This window comes from Salmo salar, chromosome ssa06, assembly GCF_905237065.1.
Source record: "Salmo salar chromosome ssa06, Ssal_v3.1, whole genome shotgun sequence".
In the NCBI taxonomy this organism is placed as follows: Eukaryota; Metazoa; Chordata; class Actinopteri; order Salmoniformes; family Salmonidae; genus Salmo; species Salmo salar.
Window position 1 is genome coordinate 68,244,798 of NC_059447.1, and position 16,631 is coordinate 68,261,428.

General features: G+C 42.9%; 3 protein-coding genes across 9 annotated transcripts; all 3 read right to left on the reverse strand.

Moving 5' to 3' along the window:
* Positions 1-1,113: 1,113 nt before the first annotated feature.
* On the reverse strand, positions 1,114-4,999 carry LOC106607940 (E3 ubiquitin-protein ligase rnf146-like). Of its 5 annotated transcripts, none has more exons than XM_014205434.2 (4): positions 4,832-4,999; positions 4,268-4,463; positions 3,713-3,775; positions 1,114-3,463 (listed from the first exon to the last, which is right to left on the reverse strand). In XM_014205434.2, exon 4 carries the CDS (start codon positions 3,460-3,462, stop codon positions 2,329-2,331), a length of 1,134 nt encoding a protein of 377 aa, XP_014060909.2. In that variant the 5' UTR covers position 3,463; positions 3,713-3,775; positions 4,268-4,463; positions 4,832-4,999; the 3' UTR covers positions 1,114-2,328. The 5 variants fall into 5 exon arrangements, with proteins under 5 accessions (XP_014060909.2, XP_014060911.2, XP_045576875.1 ...); XM_014205436.2 differs by having other exon boundaries at positions 3,713-3,831; XM_045720919.1 differs by lacking the exon at positions 4,832-4,999 and having other exon boundaries at positions 4,268-4,580.
* Positions 5,000-5,340: 341 nt separating this feature from the next.
* Positions 5,341-9,869, reverse strand: LOC106607925 (R-spondin-3). Of its 2 annotated transcripts, XM_045720920.1 has the most exons (6): positions 7,831-9,869; positions 7,063-7,254; positions 6,801-6,941; positions 6,430-6,576; positions 6,101-6,286; positions 5,341-6,023 (listed from the first exon to the last, which is right to left on the reverse strand). In XM_045720920.1, exons 1-6 carry the CDS (start codon positions 7,919-7,921, stop codon positions 5,983-5,985), a joined length of 798 nt encoding a protein of 265 aa, XP_045576876.1. In that variant the 5' UTR covers positions 7,922-9,869; the 3' UTR covers positions 5,341-5,982. The 2 variants fall into 2 exon arrangements, with proteins under 2 accessions (XP_045576876.1, XP_014060880.2); XM_014205405.2 differs by having other exon boundaries at positions 5,367-6,023; positions 7,063-9,869.
* Positions 9,870-11,297: 1,428 nt separating this feature from the next.
* LOC106607939 (centromere protein W) lies at positions 11,298-14,369 on the reverse strand. Of its 2 annotated transcripts, XM_014205431.2 has the most exons (4): positions 14,144-14,369; positions 13,814-13,927; positions 13,064-13,152; positions 11,298-11,584 (listed from the first exon to the last, which is right to left on the reverse strand). In XM_014205431.2, the coding sequence occupies exons 1-4, from the start codon at positions 14,228-14,230 to the stop codon at positions 11,575-11,577; spliced, it is 300 nt and encodes a 99-aa protein (XP_014060906.2). In that variant the 5' UTR covers positions 14,231-14,369; the 3' UTR covers positions 11,298-11,574. The 2 variants fall into 2 exon arrangements, with proteins under 2 accessions (XP_014060906.2, XP_014060907.2); XM_014205432.2 differs by lacking the exon at positions 13,064-13,152.
* Between the last annotated feature and the right edge of the window lie 2,262 nt (positions 14,370-16,631).

Consider the following 16,631-nt stretch of genomic DNA (forward strand, 5'->3'; position numbering starts at 1 on the left):
AGCCCACAGTCCCTTGATCGGCCACTTGAGAAAGGCGATAATGTGTTTCAGCCTGGGGCTGGAATGACGACATTCAGGTTTTTCCCGGGCTCTGAGAGCCTATAGAAGACGTAGGAAGTGTCACGTTGGAGCAGAGATCCTTTGTAATAGATAGAGATGGCAAAGAAGTTCAAGAAATGGTCAGACAGGGTACTTCCTGTACAGAATCTTCCTACGTTTTGGCCTGCCAAATGAGTTCTGTTATACTCACAGACACCATTCAAACAGTTTTAGAAACTTTGGAGTGTTTTCTATCCAAAGCTAATAATTATATGCATATTCTAGTTTCTGGGCAGGACTAATAATCAGATTAAATCGGGTACGTTTTTTATCCAGCCGTGAAAATACTGCCCCCTAGCCATAACAGGTTAATTGAAATGCATTCCAGGTGACTACCTAATGAAGCTGGTTGAGAGAATACCAAGAGTGCGCAAAGCTGTCATCAAGGCAATGGGTGGCTATTTGAATAATCTCAAATATAAAATATATTTTGATTTGTTTAACACTTTTTTGGTTACTACATGATTCCATATGTGTTATTTCAAAGTTTATGTCTTCACTATTATTCTACAATGTAGAAATTGTAAAAATATAGTAAAGCCCTTGAATGAGTAGGTGTTCTAAAACATTTGACCGGTAGTGTACACCCATTATTATTTTTATTTTTTTCCCTAGTTATTGAACCCAGGGGGCACTGGCAATGTAGGTGCCCTCCAGATTGACACGTTCCCCTTTCTCCTCAGAACAACTTCTTGTCCATCTTACACGTGTCTAGGTCCACACATCGTCCTGATGCACTCTTCTTTACTATGAGCCCAGGTTGACATTCACAGTGGTAGACAGCATAGGTGTTGGGGCAAGCCAAATGGACCCCATAGATGGCCAGCTTATCCACATACTCATCAATATCCACACAACAAGTGAATCCAGGGAAACATCTGCACAATTTTCATCCAATCACTTTCAGTTTGCAAAACCATTCCCTCATTTTCGTGCTGCTCAGTCATTCTGTATGGTCAGAGGCAGGAGGAATAGAGAACTCACATGTTTCAATCCAAACCCAAACAAGTAGTGTCTTTGTCATGCAAAGGTTTCTGCTTTATACTTTATGAAAAGACAAGTCATGGAGTTTGTCTCATGCCTCCAAGTAACCACAGGTTAACCATCTTTTTCCATCCATTTCTCATCACCTGTTTAATTTTGTCATTTTTCATCTGAATGAGGAAGTCTCTTGATATAGCATTTCCCATCATTTCCACCTACTGAGCTGATGTTAGACTTTGGTCTAAAATTGACCTGCCTGGTCAAAAATGTTTAATAAAAAAAACCTTGTGGGTGTAAATTCACAATGCTGAGTCACAACACTGATGCACACTGGACATACTGTATCACCCAAAGCCATATGCATATGTAATAGCTATCACCTTCCAATAATTGTCATATTCCCTTTAAGTTACCAATAAAATTGAACTCATTACTTTTCAATTAATGTCAAATAGATTAAGTTTATTGTTTTTGAGAAAACAGATAAACAAAGAGACCACACACATACGTTAAATCATATTAAATAAGTCAAAAATACTTTTTTGTTGACAGAAGAGTTCAAATAATAGGTTTAAACTTCAAAACAGACTCGTTAACACTAACAATACATCTCCCATCCATACTGTTTCCATAGAATACTAGAACAAGTAATAGAAATCGTCACTCGTCTCTACACTCAAGACCTCACTACCAGTAGGCTCTCATCACCTTTCACTCACAACACAAGCACACACTTTTTATATTAAGATGAAATATGACCTCAATACACAGACAAAAAAAGCACGCACACACAAACTCTTTCAATGGAGATTAGAAAATACATTCCTTACAGCAAAAAACAATGTACAACAAAACAATATAATTACTTTTTGCCTCCGGTTAGAGATGGGATGCTACATTTAAAAGGTTAAATCCCCACCAAATCTCAAACCTTTATCATTTCACCATTTCTCTTCAAATATTTAGTACCAATGCATGGTTAACCATAATAACATGGGCTCAAACGGTTACAGTGGCAGACAGTGGAGCAGTATGGGCTAGTTCATTGTGTGCAATGTTGCATATTTTGCTGGCTGACGTATTATTAGAAACTATTGATTAGCCTATGTGGCTGACTGAACTGTATATGTAATGCAAATGGCTGATCTGCCATCTTCCCCTGGGTTCTTCACTACCACCATGGGCATGAAGTGAATGCTTTTTTTTGCTGAACTGGGATGAGTGCAGAGAGTGGTCCAGTTGTGGTCACACCTCAGTGACACTGCACTGACCGTCAGGGCTGCGTGAGCGCACAGTAAGGCCTCCGCTGGAGGACCCACCACCAGGTGGCAGTCTGTCAGGCTGGACCTCCCTGAGCCACCGCTGTAGGAGTCTGTATCTGCTCCTCCGTCGAACTCCTACTTCTCGTCCCCCACTCTCCCTGTCCCACCCCTGGCCTACCTCATCACCATCCTCACCCTCACTGCTACCAGATGCTGACTCGTGCACCTGGCTCATGCTTGAAGTTACCTTCTCTTCATCCTTCTCTTCTTCCCCCTCTGGTTGGCTGATGAGGAGCTGGGACAGAGAGTCTTCCAGGGAGATGGAGGCTGGAGTGGCAGGGTGGGCCCCCAGGACTGTAGGGGGTCTGACAGGAGGAGCTGGGATGAGAACCCCTGAGCGACCCGCCTGTGACCGTCCAGTCACATCCTCCCCGTCAGCAGAGCTTGACCGCTCCACTGTCGCTGTTGTGACCAGAACAGCTGCCATGGCAACTACTGGCGGGGCGGGGTCAGGGTCCAGTCTGAGTCCGGCTACACCCTTTTTAAGAATGTCCACCACGTCACGCTTCATGCGGCGGCGGCGACCGTGCTCGTTGCGGCGGTACTGCACCATGTTCTCCAGGTCAGCCACATACAGGAAGCCAGCAATCAGCATCTCGGCACGCTTCCTGCCCTTGGCCAAGGCATCCTCCAGCTCACGGCCGGTCCTCTCGTCGTACTGCCACCATCCATTCCTCCCCTCGTAGTACCAGGCATTGTCTCCCCCAGCGCTCCTCGGGCTGGCTCCTCCTCGCCCCCCTGCAGCTGCTGCCTTCAGCTCCTCTGGGGACAGCAGGGTGGGATGCTCCAGGAAGTCCTCAGGTACTTCCTGTCTGCAGAGAGCACAGCGCTTGCTGTGCCAGGAGGCTCCTTTAACGCACAGGAAGCAGAAGACGTGGCAGCAGGGCAGGCGAACCGGGTAGACACAGGTCTGGAGGCAGATGGCACACTCCGGCAAGGGGTTGGCGGAAGGTTTAGGGGAGGTGGGGGAGTCACCAGTACAGGCGTCCCCTCCGTCTTCCACCTTAGAGGAGGACACAGAGTCCACAGTGTGGTCTACCTCACCACAGCTCGCCATACTGAGAGGGGAGACAGATCGTTAAGCTAATGCTGAGACACAGGAAAAGACAGACAGTCCTGCGGACTAATTTTAAGCAATAATCTCAGCTCCCAGTTGAACAAGATCACATACAAGTTGTCACGAGAGACTCAATTAGCAATATGCCTAAATATCTAAAATGTGAATTTCAGATGACTTAGCTGGCTAGAATATTTTGTGTCAATCATATTGCCCTAATTACTATGATGGAAAAAAATGAACTACTTACTCTCTCAAGCGCAGTTACTGGGATGACATCAGGGTCAATTCTGTATTCTCTCAAAGTTCCTCTCTATGGAAAAAATATTGTTGAAAAGAGACAGGATTCAGGAGTCGGTTTAATCCCACCTTTCCCAGAGAGATAAAAACACTGGTTAGCTATAATCAGAGAGGGTATGTTGCTATAACGTTAGCCATCTTGCTAATCTAAAGCGAACAGGACAACCACCATAAAGAACATAGCTAGCTACTAAATACACACTTCAATAGTAATGATGTCGCCATCAAACTAGCTAGCTACTGTATAGTAGCCATTTCTTGTTGACAAGCTTTGCTTTCAAGTTACTGTTAGCTCCGGAGGCCACAGTTGTCAGTGATACACCGCTTAACTGTCTTCTACCTCGAGCGAATTTCCTCCACACTCACCTGTCATGAATAGCGTTTGACCATCGCTCAGTGATGTTTTTAAATAATTCGCAAATTATTGATCGTTCTCGACCTATAAACGCTAGCTAGCTAGCTAATCACTAAAATATCTTCTACCAAAACAAAGCTAAATACTCACGTTCCTCCTCCTTCCGTGTATTCATACACGTAACGGGATGACGTTGCGTGGTCTGCCTGCCAGCTCAAGCGTCGGATGAGGGTGATCATACAGCATGAGGTGTGGGTGGTTTTATTTGTCAGCTTCTCATGTCCTCAGCTTCTCACGGCCTCATGTATTATTGCAGAAGTTTAACATGTGGGCGCTTATATTTGTCCTGTTTCACACATGTACAATTGTGTCAGCTATTATACGCATGTGTGAAATGGAAATGTGTTTTTTGATATCCCAACTTCCTGAGACACCCTCGGAGAATGGGGTCACGGCCAGCCATTATCAGAAACGAACATGGAGCAATCAAGTTTAAGTACCTTGCCCAAGGGCACATCTAGCTATTGAGAACTCTAGGCGGCATTCTGCCTTCTTACAGTTCTCAGGCATTAGCTTTGCCCACGACTGCCTCATGTGAACTACAATCCCGACACTGTGTTAACGTTTTCATCGCTGCAATACCACTTTTGAAACATATGGCCCTTATCTTTCATCAGCGAGAAAGTATCCTTCAACTAAAAAAGTTACACTTACAGTTTTGCACAGATCCATACAGCTATGGGTGTCTCCATCCGACAAAACGACACTTCCCGAGTTGCACAAATACATTACACAGAGGTGTTCAGAGCATGCTAGATAGCTAATTGGCACAGGTGGTTGACTCTTGTCTCCCGTCTGTTTTCCATAAACAAGCGCTGTAACATCGAGATATGGCCGTGTGAGAACACTAACCCTAACTGTACCAATGTGTGTATCAATTTAACCTTGTAATTTTTTTCTGCTATGGAAGATAAGGTCCTTATGCTGCCAATAACGTACAGCAAGCGACGCTTGTTACTGTTCAGATTGAGCGTCTTAGATCTTAACAAAACTCCCCGTACAGAACATGCCTTCGTCCAATGACTTATGTGTAATGTAATGGAACTGAGTCATGATCAAGACCACATCAACAGCTTTTTCATTTTGTCGGTTTAGGGATTTGAACGCTCCAACCGCTAGGCTACCTGCCGCCTTAATGTAGGAGAAAATGTATACAACATATTGTATATAATTTGTTTTATTTAGCTAGCTATAGACATCTTTGGAGTAGGCTTTCCACTTAACAATGTTTTTTGGTAACAAAATGTAATTCAGTCATGTTTGTGAAGACAATATACTGTCATTTACTATAAAATCTCCCACACAAACATTTTATGTAGGCCTATAACAATGATTTAAATCATGAAAAGGCATCAATAGTTTCAATTTGACTTGCTATACATAGAAATGCAACACTTGTAGAACAAGTGGGCTAGCCACCATCATGATAGAAACAAAAAAACTCATTAGAATAACACTTTTTGAACACTGCTCAATTCAGTCCATATCAATTTAGTGACCTTTTCCTGGAATGGATCGTGTGGGTGACATGTTCCAATGAACCAAAAAATGTTGAACCTGAAATTCTAGAGCAGATGATAATGTTATCTACTCCAAGGTCTCTCAACTAAGGCAGGTCAACAGCTGGTCACAAACATAGAGGAATACATTGTTGCACACTGTTCCTGACTACAGAAACGACTAAGGTCCAGGCAATGGAGGTCTCTCTTTCAACCCAGTTAATCCAGTCCTCCTTCTGGCCTTCCATCCTGTTTTGGATCACATCTGCCACTTGCTATTATTTTGCTCCCACCAATGATCTTGCATCAATGTTCTGTTGGCCTAATGCCTTTGCCATCTGATCTTCCTGTGGAAAGGGAGAGGACAATGCAAGATGTGGGAAAACTGAAATAAGTCAAAATTTCACTTTGATCACCAGTATACCTGGACTTGGTCTCCTTTTGATGACACATTTCCTCCACTCTTTGACTTTGGGGCAGGGGTCGCCGTACAGGGTGGGGTGCCGTAGGACCTCTCTTCTTCGTACCTCCTCAAACTTCCTGTAGCCCCGGGTCCTCCCTCTCCGAAAGCAGAGGTCCCAGTCTCCCCATTCTCCCACCTTACAGTGTACTGAGAGAAAGATGGGGGGCATGACATTGTAGGGTAGATAGATACACAAAATATACAGTCAAATTTGCATTGTAGAGTGATCGATCAATGATCTATTGGGATGGCTCATGTACAGAGACGGGGGAGGACAGAGAGTCACTAACCTTGAGAAATGCACTCCATGAGCTGTCCATCAGGCTCAAACCCCCCTGGGCAGGTATGATGGCACTGGCCATGCAGGAGGTACAGTCCTGCTCTACACCTGGTGCAGGTGTTCCTCGTCACACACACCTCACAGCCCACTGGACAATCTGGGACGGAGGGACATAGACGTTAGAGACGCATTTCTATATAGATCTCTCTCCCTACTGTAAATATGTACTTTATATGTCTTCTTCCACAATGTGTGATTTTGATGCATCCAAGCCCAGATTCTTGGCCGACCAATACTGGATCTTATTAGTTTTAGCCAGACTTTGAACACATTATGACTATGAAGGAAGATCACAGTTCAGCTGTAGTGTAATAGACTTACCATTGCACTCTCTTAGTGCAGCGTTTGGGGTCAGGCCCTCGGGGCAGCTGTCCTCACACCTCCCTCTGTACAGGTAGTGGCCCTGGTGACAGTGAGTGCAGAAGTTCCTGTTGAAGCAGGAAACACAGTCCTCCCTGCACTCTGAGACACAGACAGGGACCCTGGTTAGAGTGGATACATGATCAGGGCATTACACTGTGTATGACATTATTATCACAACGCTCCATAACAGTGTCGGTGTTGTTCATCCATCACGACTCACTGGTGCAGGTGTTGACATGTGGGGAGCGTGTCCCATAGTGACCTCTGGGGCAGGATAGCAGACAGGTCCCCCTCTCCCACATCCCATCATGCTCCAAGTGGAAGAAGAGGCGGGGCTTACAGGACAGGCAGCCGTTTAACGCTGAGCATGTCAGGCAGCCAGCATGACACAACCTGCTCACCACTGCGCTACCTGGAGAGAAGAGCTGGTGTTATGGCTGTGTGTGTGTGTGTGTCTCTCTCTCTCGCTCTCTCTCACACACCACACACACACACACACACACACGTGTGTGTGTGTGTGTATGTGATCCTGCGTAAGAGAGGATGCAGTTACATGTCTTGAGCACGTGCATGTGAAATTTGGTCAAACTTGAATCCCATACAACTTGTCTTTTTTGGAAGAACTACATTATCACAAATCATTATGCTCTGTACTCAACGAATACAGCCAATCTCATAAACCTGAGTAGTGACTTACTATACGTGGCACATTAATGTTCCAAGAATAGAAACAGGAGCCAGCCCAGGTTTATCAAACCCTCAGCCAAACTTTACAATGTATTGTGTGGTTCACATAGTAAGCCAACGCATATAAACCATGAAAATATATGACCGCATTGTTGCCTGAAAGTAAAATTTACTGCACCCACATAGTAATGTCCATGCTTTTACGCATGTATGAAGAGGAGTTGAATATGCGTATAATTACGTAGAACAGGTGTCCGCATTTCAATCAGGTCGCATCAAAATGTGTCGGTTGGATACTTACGTCTATGTCGTGGATGTCTTGAGAAATATTGTCCATTAATAAGATCCATGAAGTGCAGAATCCAAATCAGAAATGGTACCCGAATTAGCATTTTTACCCTCTTTGGAATTAAGGTTCTTTGTCCAACAGCTAAGTCATCTCTTGATGTAAATAAAATACCTGAAAAAGATTTTTTCGACAGAATTGTGTTAAAAGAACATCATCCACAATGGTCCCAACCCCAGTATGCACGCTAGAGAACAAATCTGTTTTCCAGATGAAAAATCTAAGAAAAATTCCATGAAATCACCCATGCCGTCAGAATCCATAAGGAATGAAAACATCTCAGAACATCATGATAGTCGCACCTCAAACCTAATGCAAGGTTTTGGGTTAGCAGTGAGTTTGCTTTCTCCCCCTCTCTCGGTCTCACTCACACTCATTTTCTCACACACATACACCTGCTCTCAATGCAAAAGTTGTCATATTAAAGTAAGCACGTTCAAGTAGGCCTATTAACTTTTATTGTCCTGTTGTGAGTCTGCTTCACCTACTTGGGATTCTCCTCATCTGCATAGATACCTTCATCATTCCACAGCCACATGTCTTCCCCCATCCTAATGAAAAGAGGATGACTGGGTGACTATGTGTAAGAAATATGTCAGTGCATTTGGTTTCATTTAAAACAGAGGAGCATAAGTGCACTTGTGAGTCACCTCACAGATTTTACACCAGGCACTCTGTCAATGTCACCCTGGCAGCTTGGATTGAGTGAAAAAATATCAACTTCAAAAAGAGGCCGGATTCCCCTTGTATCTACCTTTCTGACGATACATTGCTGACTGAAAGCTTGATGACTTTTCCCTGAAGTTCATGCCCCAAAACTATGCTGAGACTGTGTGTTTCAGATTAACTCAGAAGTGAATGTTACCAGAAAACTAAAACCAAACTCTCAAATACAGAGCGATTTGCTAACGTCTGACAAGAAAACTAAACGAAGCTGAACAAGAGACAGGACTGGAAGGTGTCAGAAAGCATCAACCATTGCCTGTTACCCATAGCGAACAGAGAAGTGGCAAAAGCCACACACACTTCCAAAGGGATAATTGTTTGGGATCCCAGTTTACATTATGACCTGGGAACCAAAAACCAATGCCAAAACCACCCGACAGACTTGCCTTTGTGTCTTTTACATAGAAGTGTTCTCTCTCTCTCTCTCAGAAACTCTATTTTTTTATGACTATCAGCTAATATCCTGTTTAGTTCACCTAGAGCTTATTGTCTGAACACAATGTATTTATTGTCTGTTGGTAGCTAGATGGACACCATAGTGCTTTTTTTGCATGTGATTTTCAGCAGGGGAGGGGGAGATTAACATCTCATCTAAAGTTCTACTTCTGGTTTCTGGAAAAGTGTCAAAATTGGTATCAGCGGGAGCATTCAGGACGTTGACGTTGCAGAGGATTTATCTGTTGAGACAAAAGCCAAAGATGCTGCCAGACTGGAGCTGGATGAGTCTAAGACCAAATTGAAAACAGGTTCTCCAATACACACATATTTTTACATTAAAGAAAATTACTACTTTATTTCCCCAGTGAAATTACAGAAATGTTCACGTTGTTCCCTTAAGGACAAGATAACACTGATATTACGATGAAACAGAACAGAGCTCCCTCTTCTAGCTGTATAAATATGTTTTCATGCAGTGTTGGGAAAATCATGTTTTTGCCTTTCCAGTTCCCACTGAACATCACGTATGTTGTTTTTTTGCCCTACATCTGCATCTGGACCCTGAACATGAGCTGCTCTGCTGTAAGTGTCTTACTGGAGCAGCGAGCAGGAGCTGATGACAGTAAGGGGAGCCATGTGAATCTGTGGGTCAGTGACAGTAAGGCTAGGTAGCCCGGGGGGCTGTCACGGGCAGACAATGGGACTGTCGGGGTCAGAGGGGTGGGGTTCCACACCCAGAAACCCCCCTTCATCACTGGAACGCCAGATCAGATTCAGAAGAAAACAATCGCTAGAGAAGAAGGCAAAATCAACCCAGCTGTGTTGGAGGGGGGGGGCAAAGGTCCTGGATAAATGAAGATGTCTTACACAGGCAGTTTACCATTGAAATAAATGGTCAGTTCCAGTCTATTTAAGGGGTGGCTCTCCCAAACACACCAACATGATAGCAGCTGGGTCTGGTCTACTTAAATCATTGACTATATGAACCAGAACAAATGAGGGCGTGGGATGTCTCGCATCCTCTTTCGTCTCTGGGGGGAAAAGCAAGAGAAGGAGCGATAAGCGGGGGGGCTTAGATTGTTGGTTTTCTGCACTGGCTTAGGTTGTTGGTTTTCTGCACTGGCTTAGATTGTTGGTTTTCTGCACTGGCTTAGATTGTTGGTTTTCTGCACTGGCTTAGATTGTTGGTTTTCTGCACTGGCTTAGATTGTTGGTTTTCTGCACTGGCTTAGATTGTTGGTTTTCTGCACTGGCTTAGATTGTTGGTTTTCTGCACTGGCTTAGATTGTTGGTTTTCTGCACTGGCTTAGATTGTTGGTTTTCTGCACTGGCTTAGATTGTTGGTTTTACATGTCAACCACCAAAATATGATTATGCATGAGCTGAGGCATATCATGAATTTTTTTTTGTGATGCATCTGTCCATTAGTATAATTACAGTACATTTTGTCCTCTGTTATTCTCATCATAATAAACCTGATTATCACAATGAAGAAACTTAACATCCCTACAGCAGACCACCTAAAGGGCTCTATAAGATTACTACCAGATAAGTGTCTTCTTGAGCAATTTGATAGGAAAGTGAACACATACCACACATGTCAAGTGCCATGGCTTCAGAAAACCCTGTGATAAAAGATGAGTGAGATAACATCTCGACACGCAGATCACGTATGTAGCGTGAAGAGGTGAGGAATTTGGGAGAAGTCTTGGGGGCAGGCCAATGCTTAGGGAAGTCTGTGAAGCATTCAGCCGGAAGCTCTGACAACCGTGACAAACTGTTAGGGAAAGAAGATGGAGGCCTGAGATAGGACAAGGCTCTAGGCCAGGGGTATCCAAATCTTACTGTATGAGGTCCAGAGTACTGCTGGCTCTTGTGCCTGATAATGAATTGCACCCACCTGGTGTCCCAGGTCTAAACCAGTCCCTGATTAGAGGGGAACTAGTTGCGAGGTCCAGATTTTAATTTGGAGGGCTCTCTAGCATTTCATTAATGCTACATCTTTATAACAGAGAAAATGATAGAAGGCACTAGGTGAATATCACTCCTCTCAAAAGACCTTGCAGCACCCGCAGCTGTCGGCCACCGCACTGACCCCAGGGGGGCACGAGAGGGGCATGGATGGACACTACACACCTCTGGGCAGCTTTTCTCTGACAGGCACATTTCTCTGACAGGGAACTGGAATAGTATGACAGGAAACAAACTCTGGTCAGCTTGATGGAACATGGCAGGGGCAACTAGGACTACACCAAAGATAGATTTACAGAACAACATTTAATTGGACAGCATATAAAAGTGTTCCAAAATACTCTGCATTGTGCAAATGCTAAATGGCAGACAAAACATAAGAAATGCAAACAGATAAAGACTAGCGACTGAAGTAAAGACTAATAAAGATTCAAACTAAAGAAAATAAAACAAAATACAGGTTCAATTTATAATTCAGACAAATGTGACTTTAAAAAATGCCTTGTAAATCGGTTGTTGAATCATGTTGTAGAAAGGTCTGTCCACTTCACCCTCTGGCTCGTTTCAGAAGTTTCTAAGGAAAGACGATCAAAACATCATTGACATTTTAAAAGTAGCATGATAAGATGCTATTTTTCACATTCAAAGTCATGAAAAATAACTCTTCTATGACAAATTAACTTAAGGAATAGGATATCTACAAATGTAGGATATCCATTAATCTACATGACTCACTATGATGATATCTGTCATGTCTATAAAGCAACCACAGGAATTTGCCCCGTCTATAAAGGATTCAAGAATATGGCAACATTTCAATAGCCTCTCCTTGCCTCATTTACATCCTTCTGTACTGATCTGAAATCCCAAGGTAGCCCAATATTAGATGTTTGATTAATGATTTCATTATTTAATGAGACTAGGTCTAAGGGCATTCCATAGCGACTGCATTCGAGATAACTCATGGTCCAATGACCGTACCTGCTAGCAGAAGGTGTCCCCAGTCCAAAGCTAGATTCCATAATTGGTAGACGGTTCTATTAAATCCAGTTTTTAGATGCTACACTCCTCAAAATCTAATATGGATGCCAATGTTTAGTTTTTCGCACACCGGTCTGTTATCTAATAAGTCCGGCAAAACAGGCAGGTGCTGCCCCAGATGGGAAATAAAGGAAATGTGTGCACGCAAAGCTAGACATTGGCATCCATATTACATATTGATTTGGGGAGGGGGTAGCATCCTAAAAGCTGGATTTAATACTTTCTTGTTCACTGCTCGGTGATGCAAACTGCGATTTTACAGTCAGAACCGTCTACCGATTATGGATGTAGCTTCGGACATATGCTGCTAGCAGGTACGGTCATTGGACCATGAGTTATCTGACCTGGGTTGCCATGTCCGCGCTTTCCCACAATTGGGCTATTTTGAAAACAATGTTATGAAAATGTTTTGGTCACATGTTTTTTGAGCTACTTCTAAATTACACCATGGCATTTCTCTTTCTAGGTAGGGGTGGGGGTGTGGGGGTCTGTGTGCATTGAGAGAGGGCTGCAGCAGGCAGCTGAGCCACAAGTGGGAGGAGAGCCGTACACACACATCATGGCAAGTAAGAAAGACAGTACTAGCTAGCTAATATGGAGCTGCCTATTGGTTAAATGTGGCAACTCTTGCTGAGCAACATTTTTTGGGGCTAGTTTTCAGTTGTCATTGGGCTAGTCATTTTACCTAAACCTGGCAACACAGTCACTATGGAAAGCCCTTATACCTCATTCTTCATGGTATATTGGCAATCACAATTGAATGTGGATCCCGCCACCTACTATGCAGGATGGAAAGAGGATTCCCCCCCAAAAAAATTCTTACACTACAATACAAAAGCTCTTACGGCATTTCTTACATAACCAAGCTTCACATGCGTAGGTATTTGCTCTTTATCAACAACAAAAAACAGGACCGACAGACTTTTTCTCCATTCGCCCAACGGGTCAGACGCTCGGCACCAACCACACCAGGAATTCTCGTTGGGTATTCAACCTGAACATCTGTCGTCACCCTTGAGATGAATCCTTTGACGGGTGCTCTACTCCGAAGTTCAAAACTTCTGTTGTCGGGATTCTTTTGAGGCCCACTGCAGTCTTCCTCTGTTCCTCAGAAATACAATTCATCAAAATTAGACCACTCCTGGTCACTCTGACAGACTCACCATTTTCAACACCTCAATTGGGTTTCCCACAAACGCATCCTTACTCAACAAACGCAGCCTTACTCAACAAACGCAGCCTTACCAGAAGCGATTCATTATCATTTAAACACGTATCCCCTACTCCAATTTCCTTTTTGTTCCAGTTTTCAATACTACTGTTGTTCATTCAGAACATTCCTCTTCACCAAATTTACTCGATGCGCTGCTTAATTCAAACTCAGCATCCACTTCCACCATCTTCCTCCTCAAACCCCTCCCACCTTAATTAAATCAGAGGTCTAATATTGGGCTACTGTCAAGGTGATTTAAGATCAGTGATAATGAAGGAGAGGAGGCCCTTTACAACAGGGTTGTCAAACTCATTCCATGGAGGGCTGTCTGCTTGTTTTTGTTACTTCCTTTCAATGTGTGTCCAATTAAGACCTAAACAACCACATGAGGGGAGTTCCTAACTAATCAATGACCTTATTGATCAATCAAGTATAAGGGAGGAGTGAAAACCCACAGGCCCGCCATTGAATGAGTTTGACACCTGTGCTTTAGACCATTGAAATGCACCCTTTGTGTCCTACCACCCAATGTTATTCAGTAACCAATACCTTGGATACTGCTTTGACGTGGTGTGCTTTGATATTCGCAGATTTCTCCTCAAAAGCTTTGGTCCTCGCCTCTTCTGCGAGACTATGCAGAAACAGCAGCACGTTCAGCTCGGCCTAAGAGAGGGCCATTCAGTTTCAGACACCGACGGCATGAAACAGATAGGTAACTATCCTACTACAGTAGCTGGTTAAGCTAAGCTACATAACTAACGTTAGCTATGTTTGCATGTACCTTAAAGCTATTCGTTTGAAAACAATATTTTAACGTTAGCTTCGCTGGCTGGAATTGTTCGTATCGACAGCTAGCTACGATAGCATTTTCAAACATACCATTGCATCTGCGGCTGTGCCTACACGAATGTGGGCTTTCTTCTTCATTAGAGACTTTAATGTTGACTTGGGTACCCTTTTCAACATATTGCTAAATGACTTATCCTCAAAACAGCGACACTTGTTTCACAGATAGAACAAACAAATCTGTGGTTGTTTACGTATTTCAATCCCCCGCGTCGCTCACCACGGGCGCATAATGTGACGTCAGTATTTTCCGTGTTTGCTTTATAATAAAATATATTTAAACACTCGTTTCTCTCGATTTAGAAAATAATTAATATTTATTACCTTGAGTTGATGACCATCAAAGGGCCTTGGTTATCTTTTCTGTGTTTTGATGTTTTTTATTTAACCTTTATTTAACTTGGCAAGTCACAATATTATTTACAATGACCGCCTACCCAGTCCAAACCCGGACGACGCTGGGCCCATTGTGCGCCGCCCTTTGGGACTCCCAATCACGGCCGGATGTAATACAGCCTGGAATCGAACCAGGGTATCTGTAGTGACGCCTCAAGCACTGAGATGCAGTGCCTTTGACCACTGCGCCACTCACTTTGATTAATATAAGGAATTTGAAATTATTTATACTTTTACTTTAGATACTTAAGTATTTTTTTAAATCAAATACTTTTACTCAAGTAGAATTTTACTGGGTGACTTTCATTTTTACTTGAGTCATTTTCTATTAAGGTATCTTTACTTTTACTCAAGTATGACAATTGGGTACTTTTTCCACCACTGGGTAGAAGTGGTTGTTTTGGGGACTTGGTTTTGTCAATGTGTTTTTTTTATTGGTTTATTTTGGGTGGATTGAGTTAGTTTCCCTGTCACATTTGGATTTGATTTTTACCTTGTTTTTTTCACCACTGTCCAGTTGGTGGAGGTAATACACCTTTTTGGGTTGTAGTCTGCCATGAAACCCACAGAAGAAGAACTTTGCCGTGATTTACATGTATATGGTGGACATGTACAAATGAGTGTGATATGAGGTGCTCCTCCCAGATTGATAGGACAATGTACACACATATTTAAAGTTTGTGAGTGTGTGATATGGGACTTGGAGACATGTTTATTTTGAAAACACTTTAATAAACAATGGCAACATTACCATGTCTTGCCAGCAACATACCACCCTGCATACCACAGCTGGCTTGCTTCTGAAGTAAAGCAGTGTTGGTCGTGGTCAGTCCCTGGATGGGAGACCAGATGCTGCTGGAAATTATGTTGGAGGGCAAGTAGAAGGCACCCTTTCCTCTATTCTAAAAAAAATATCCCATTGCCCCAGGGCAGTGATTGGGGACATTGCCCTGTGTAGGGTGCCGTCTTTCGGATGCGACTGAATCTGTGGTCACTAAAATCCCATGGCACTTATTGTAAGAGTAGGGGTGTTAACCCTGGTGTCCTGGCTAAATTCCCAATCTGGCTTTCCTACCATCATGGCCACCTAATCATCCCTAGTTTACAATTGGCTCATTCATCCCCCATCCTCTCCCCTGTAACTATTCACAAGGAATGTATCCTTAAAAACACATGGAAAGAGGGTGCTAGCGTGGTAGGCACAGCTTGTCCCATGAATTAATCACAAAAATTGAGGATTAGCTGATAACTACGAAACAAACATTGTGGATAATAAAGAGAATCTGTACCAATTTATTGATCAGCATTTTGATATGCTCTGAAAAGAAACTGATACAATGAAGCAAACAAGAGAATACATTTCCTCGAGTTCTGCGAGCGAAACAGGAGGAAAGCCGCCGTCTAAAATTCCTAATTTAACATTGGAGGGGGACGTTATTATAACTATGTCTCCAGAAGATAGAGCATTTCTTACAAGCATGAGCGAGCAGTTAAAAAACTGCATCTATTGCCTGGGCTACTGGGGGAGGTTGAGGCCTTAAAAACAGGAACGGATTACAGTAATAAAATGATGGAAGAAATACGAGCATTAAATAAGATATTGAAAACTACCGTGGACTCCCTTAAAGACACTACAGAGAGGCTACGGTATGATAATAAAACAATGAAAGCCGAATTACTTGATCTAAAGTGCAGAAGTATTAAAAATAATATTGGAATAAAGGAGGCAGAGCAGAGAGAATGAGTGATAGCTACCTCCTATTGAAGTAGCCCCTGATACATATTTGCACCGCCCGCAGTACACAGTACAAATATGGATTCTTTTGTTTTTCACAAAAACGTTTTATTTTTTTATTTTTTTTTTGTTGTTGCATGAACGAATTTATTTTTAATAAAAATATATACATATGTTTTTATTTCACCTTTATTTAACCAGGTAGGCTAGTTGAGAACAAGTTCTCATTTACAACTGCGACCTGGCCAAGATAAAGCAAAGCAGTGCAACACAAACAACAACACAGAGTTACACATGGAATAAACAAACATACAGTCAATAATATATATATATTATATTCATGCCGTATAGAACCGTGGACCATGTGGATTTAAAATAAGGATGGGTTTA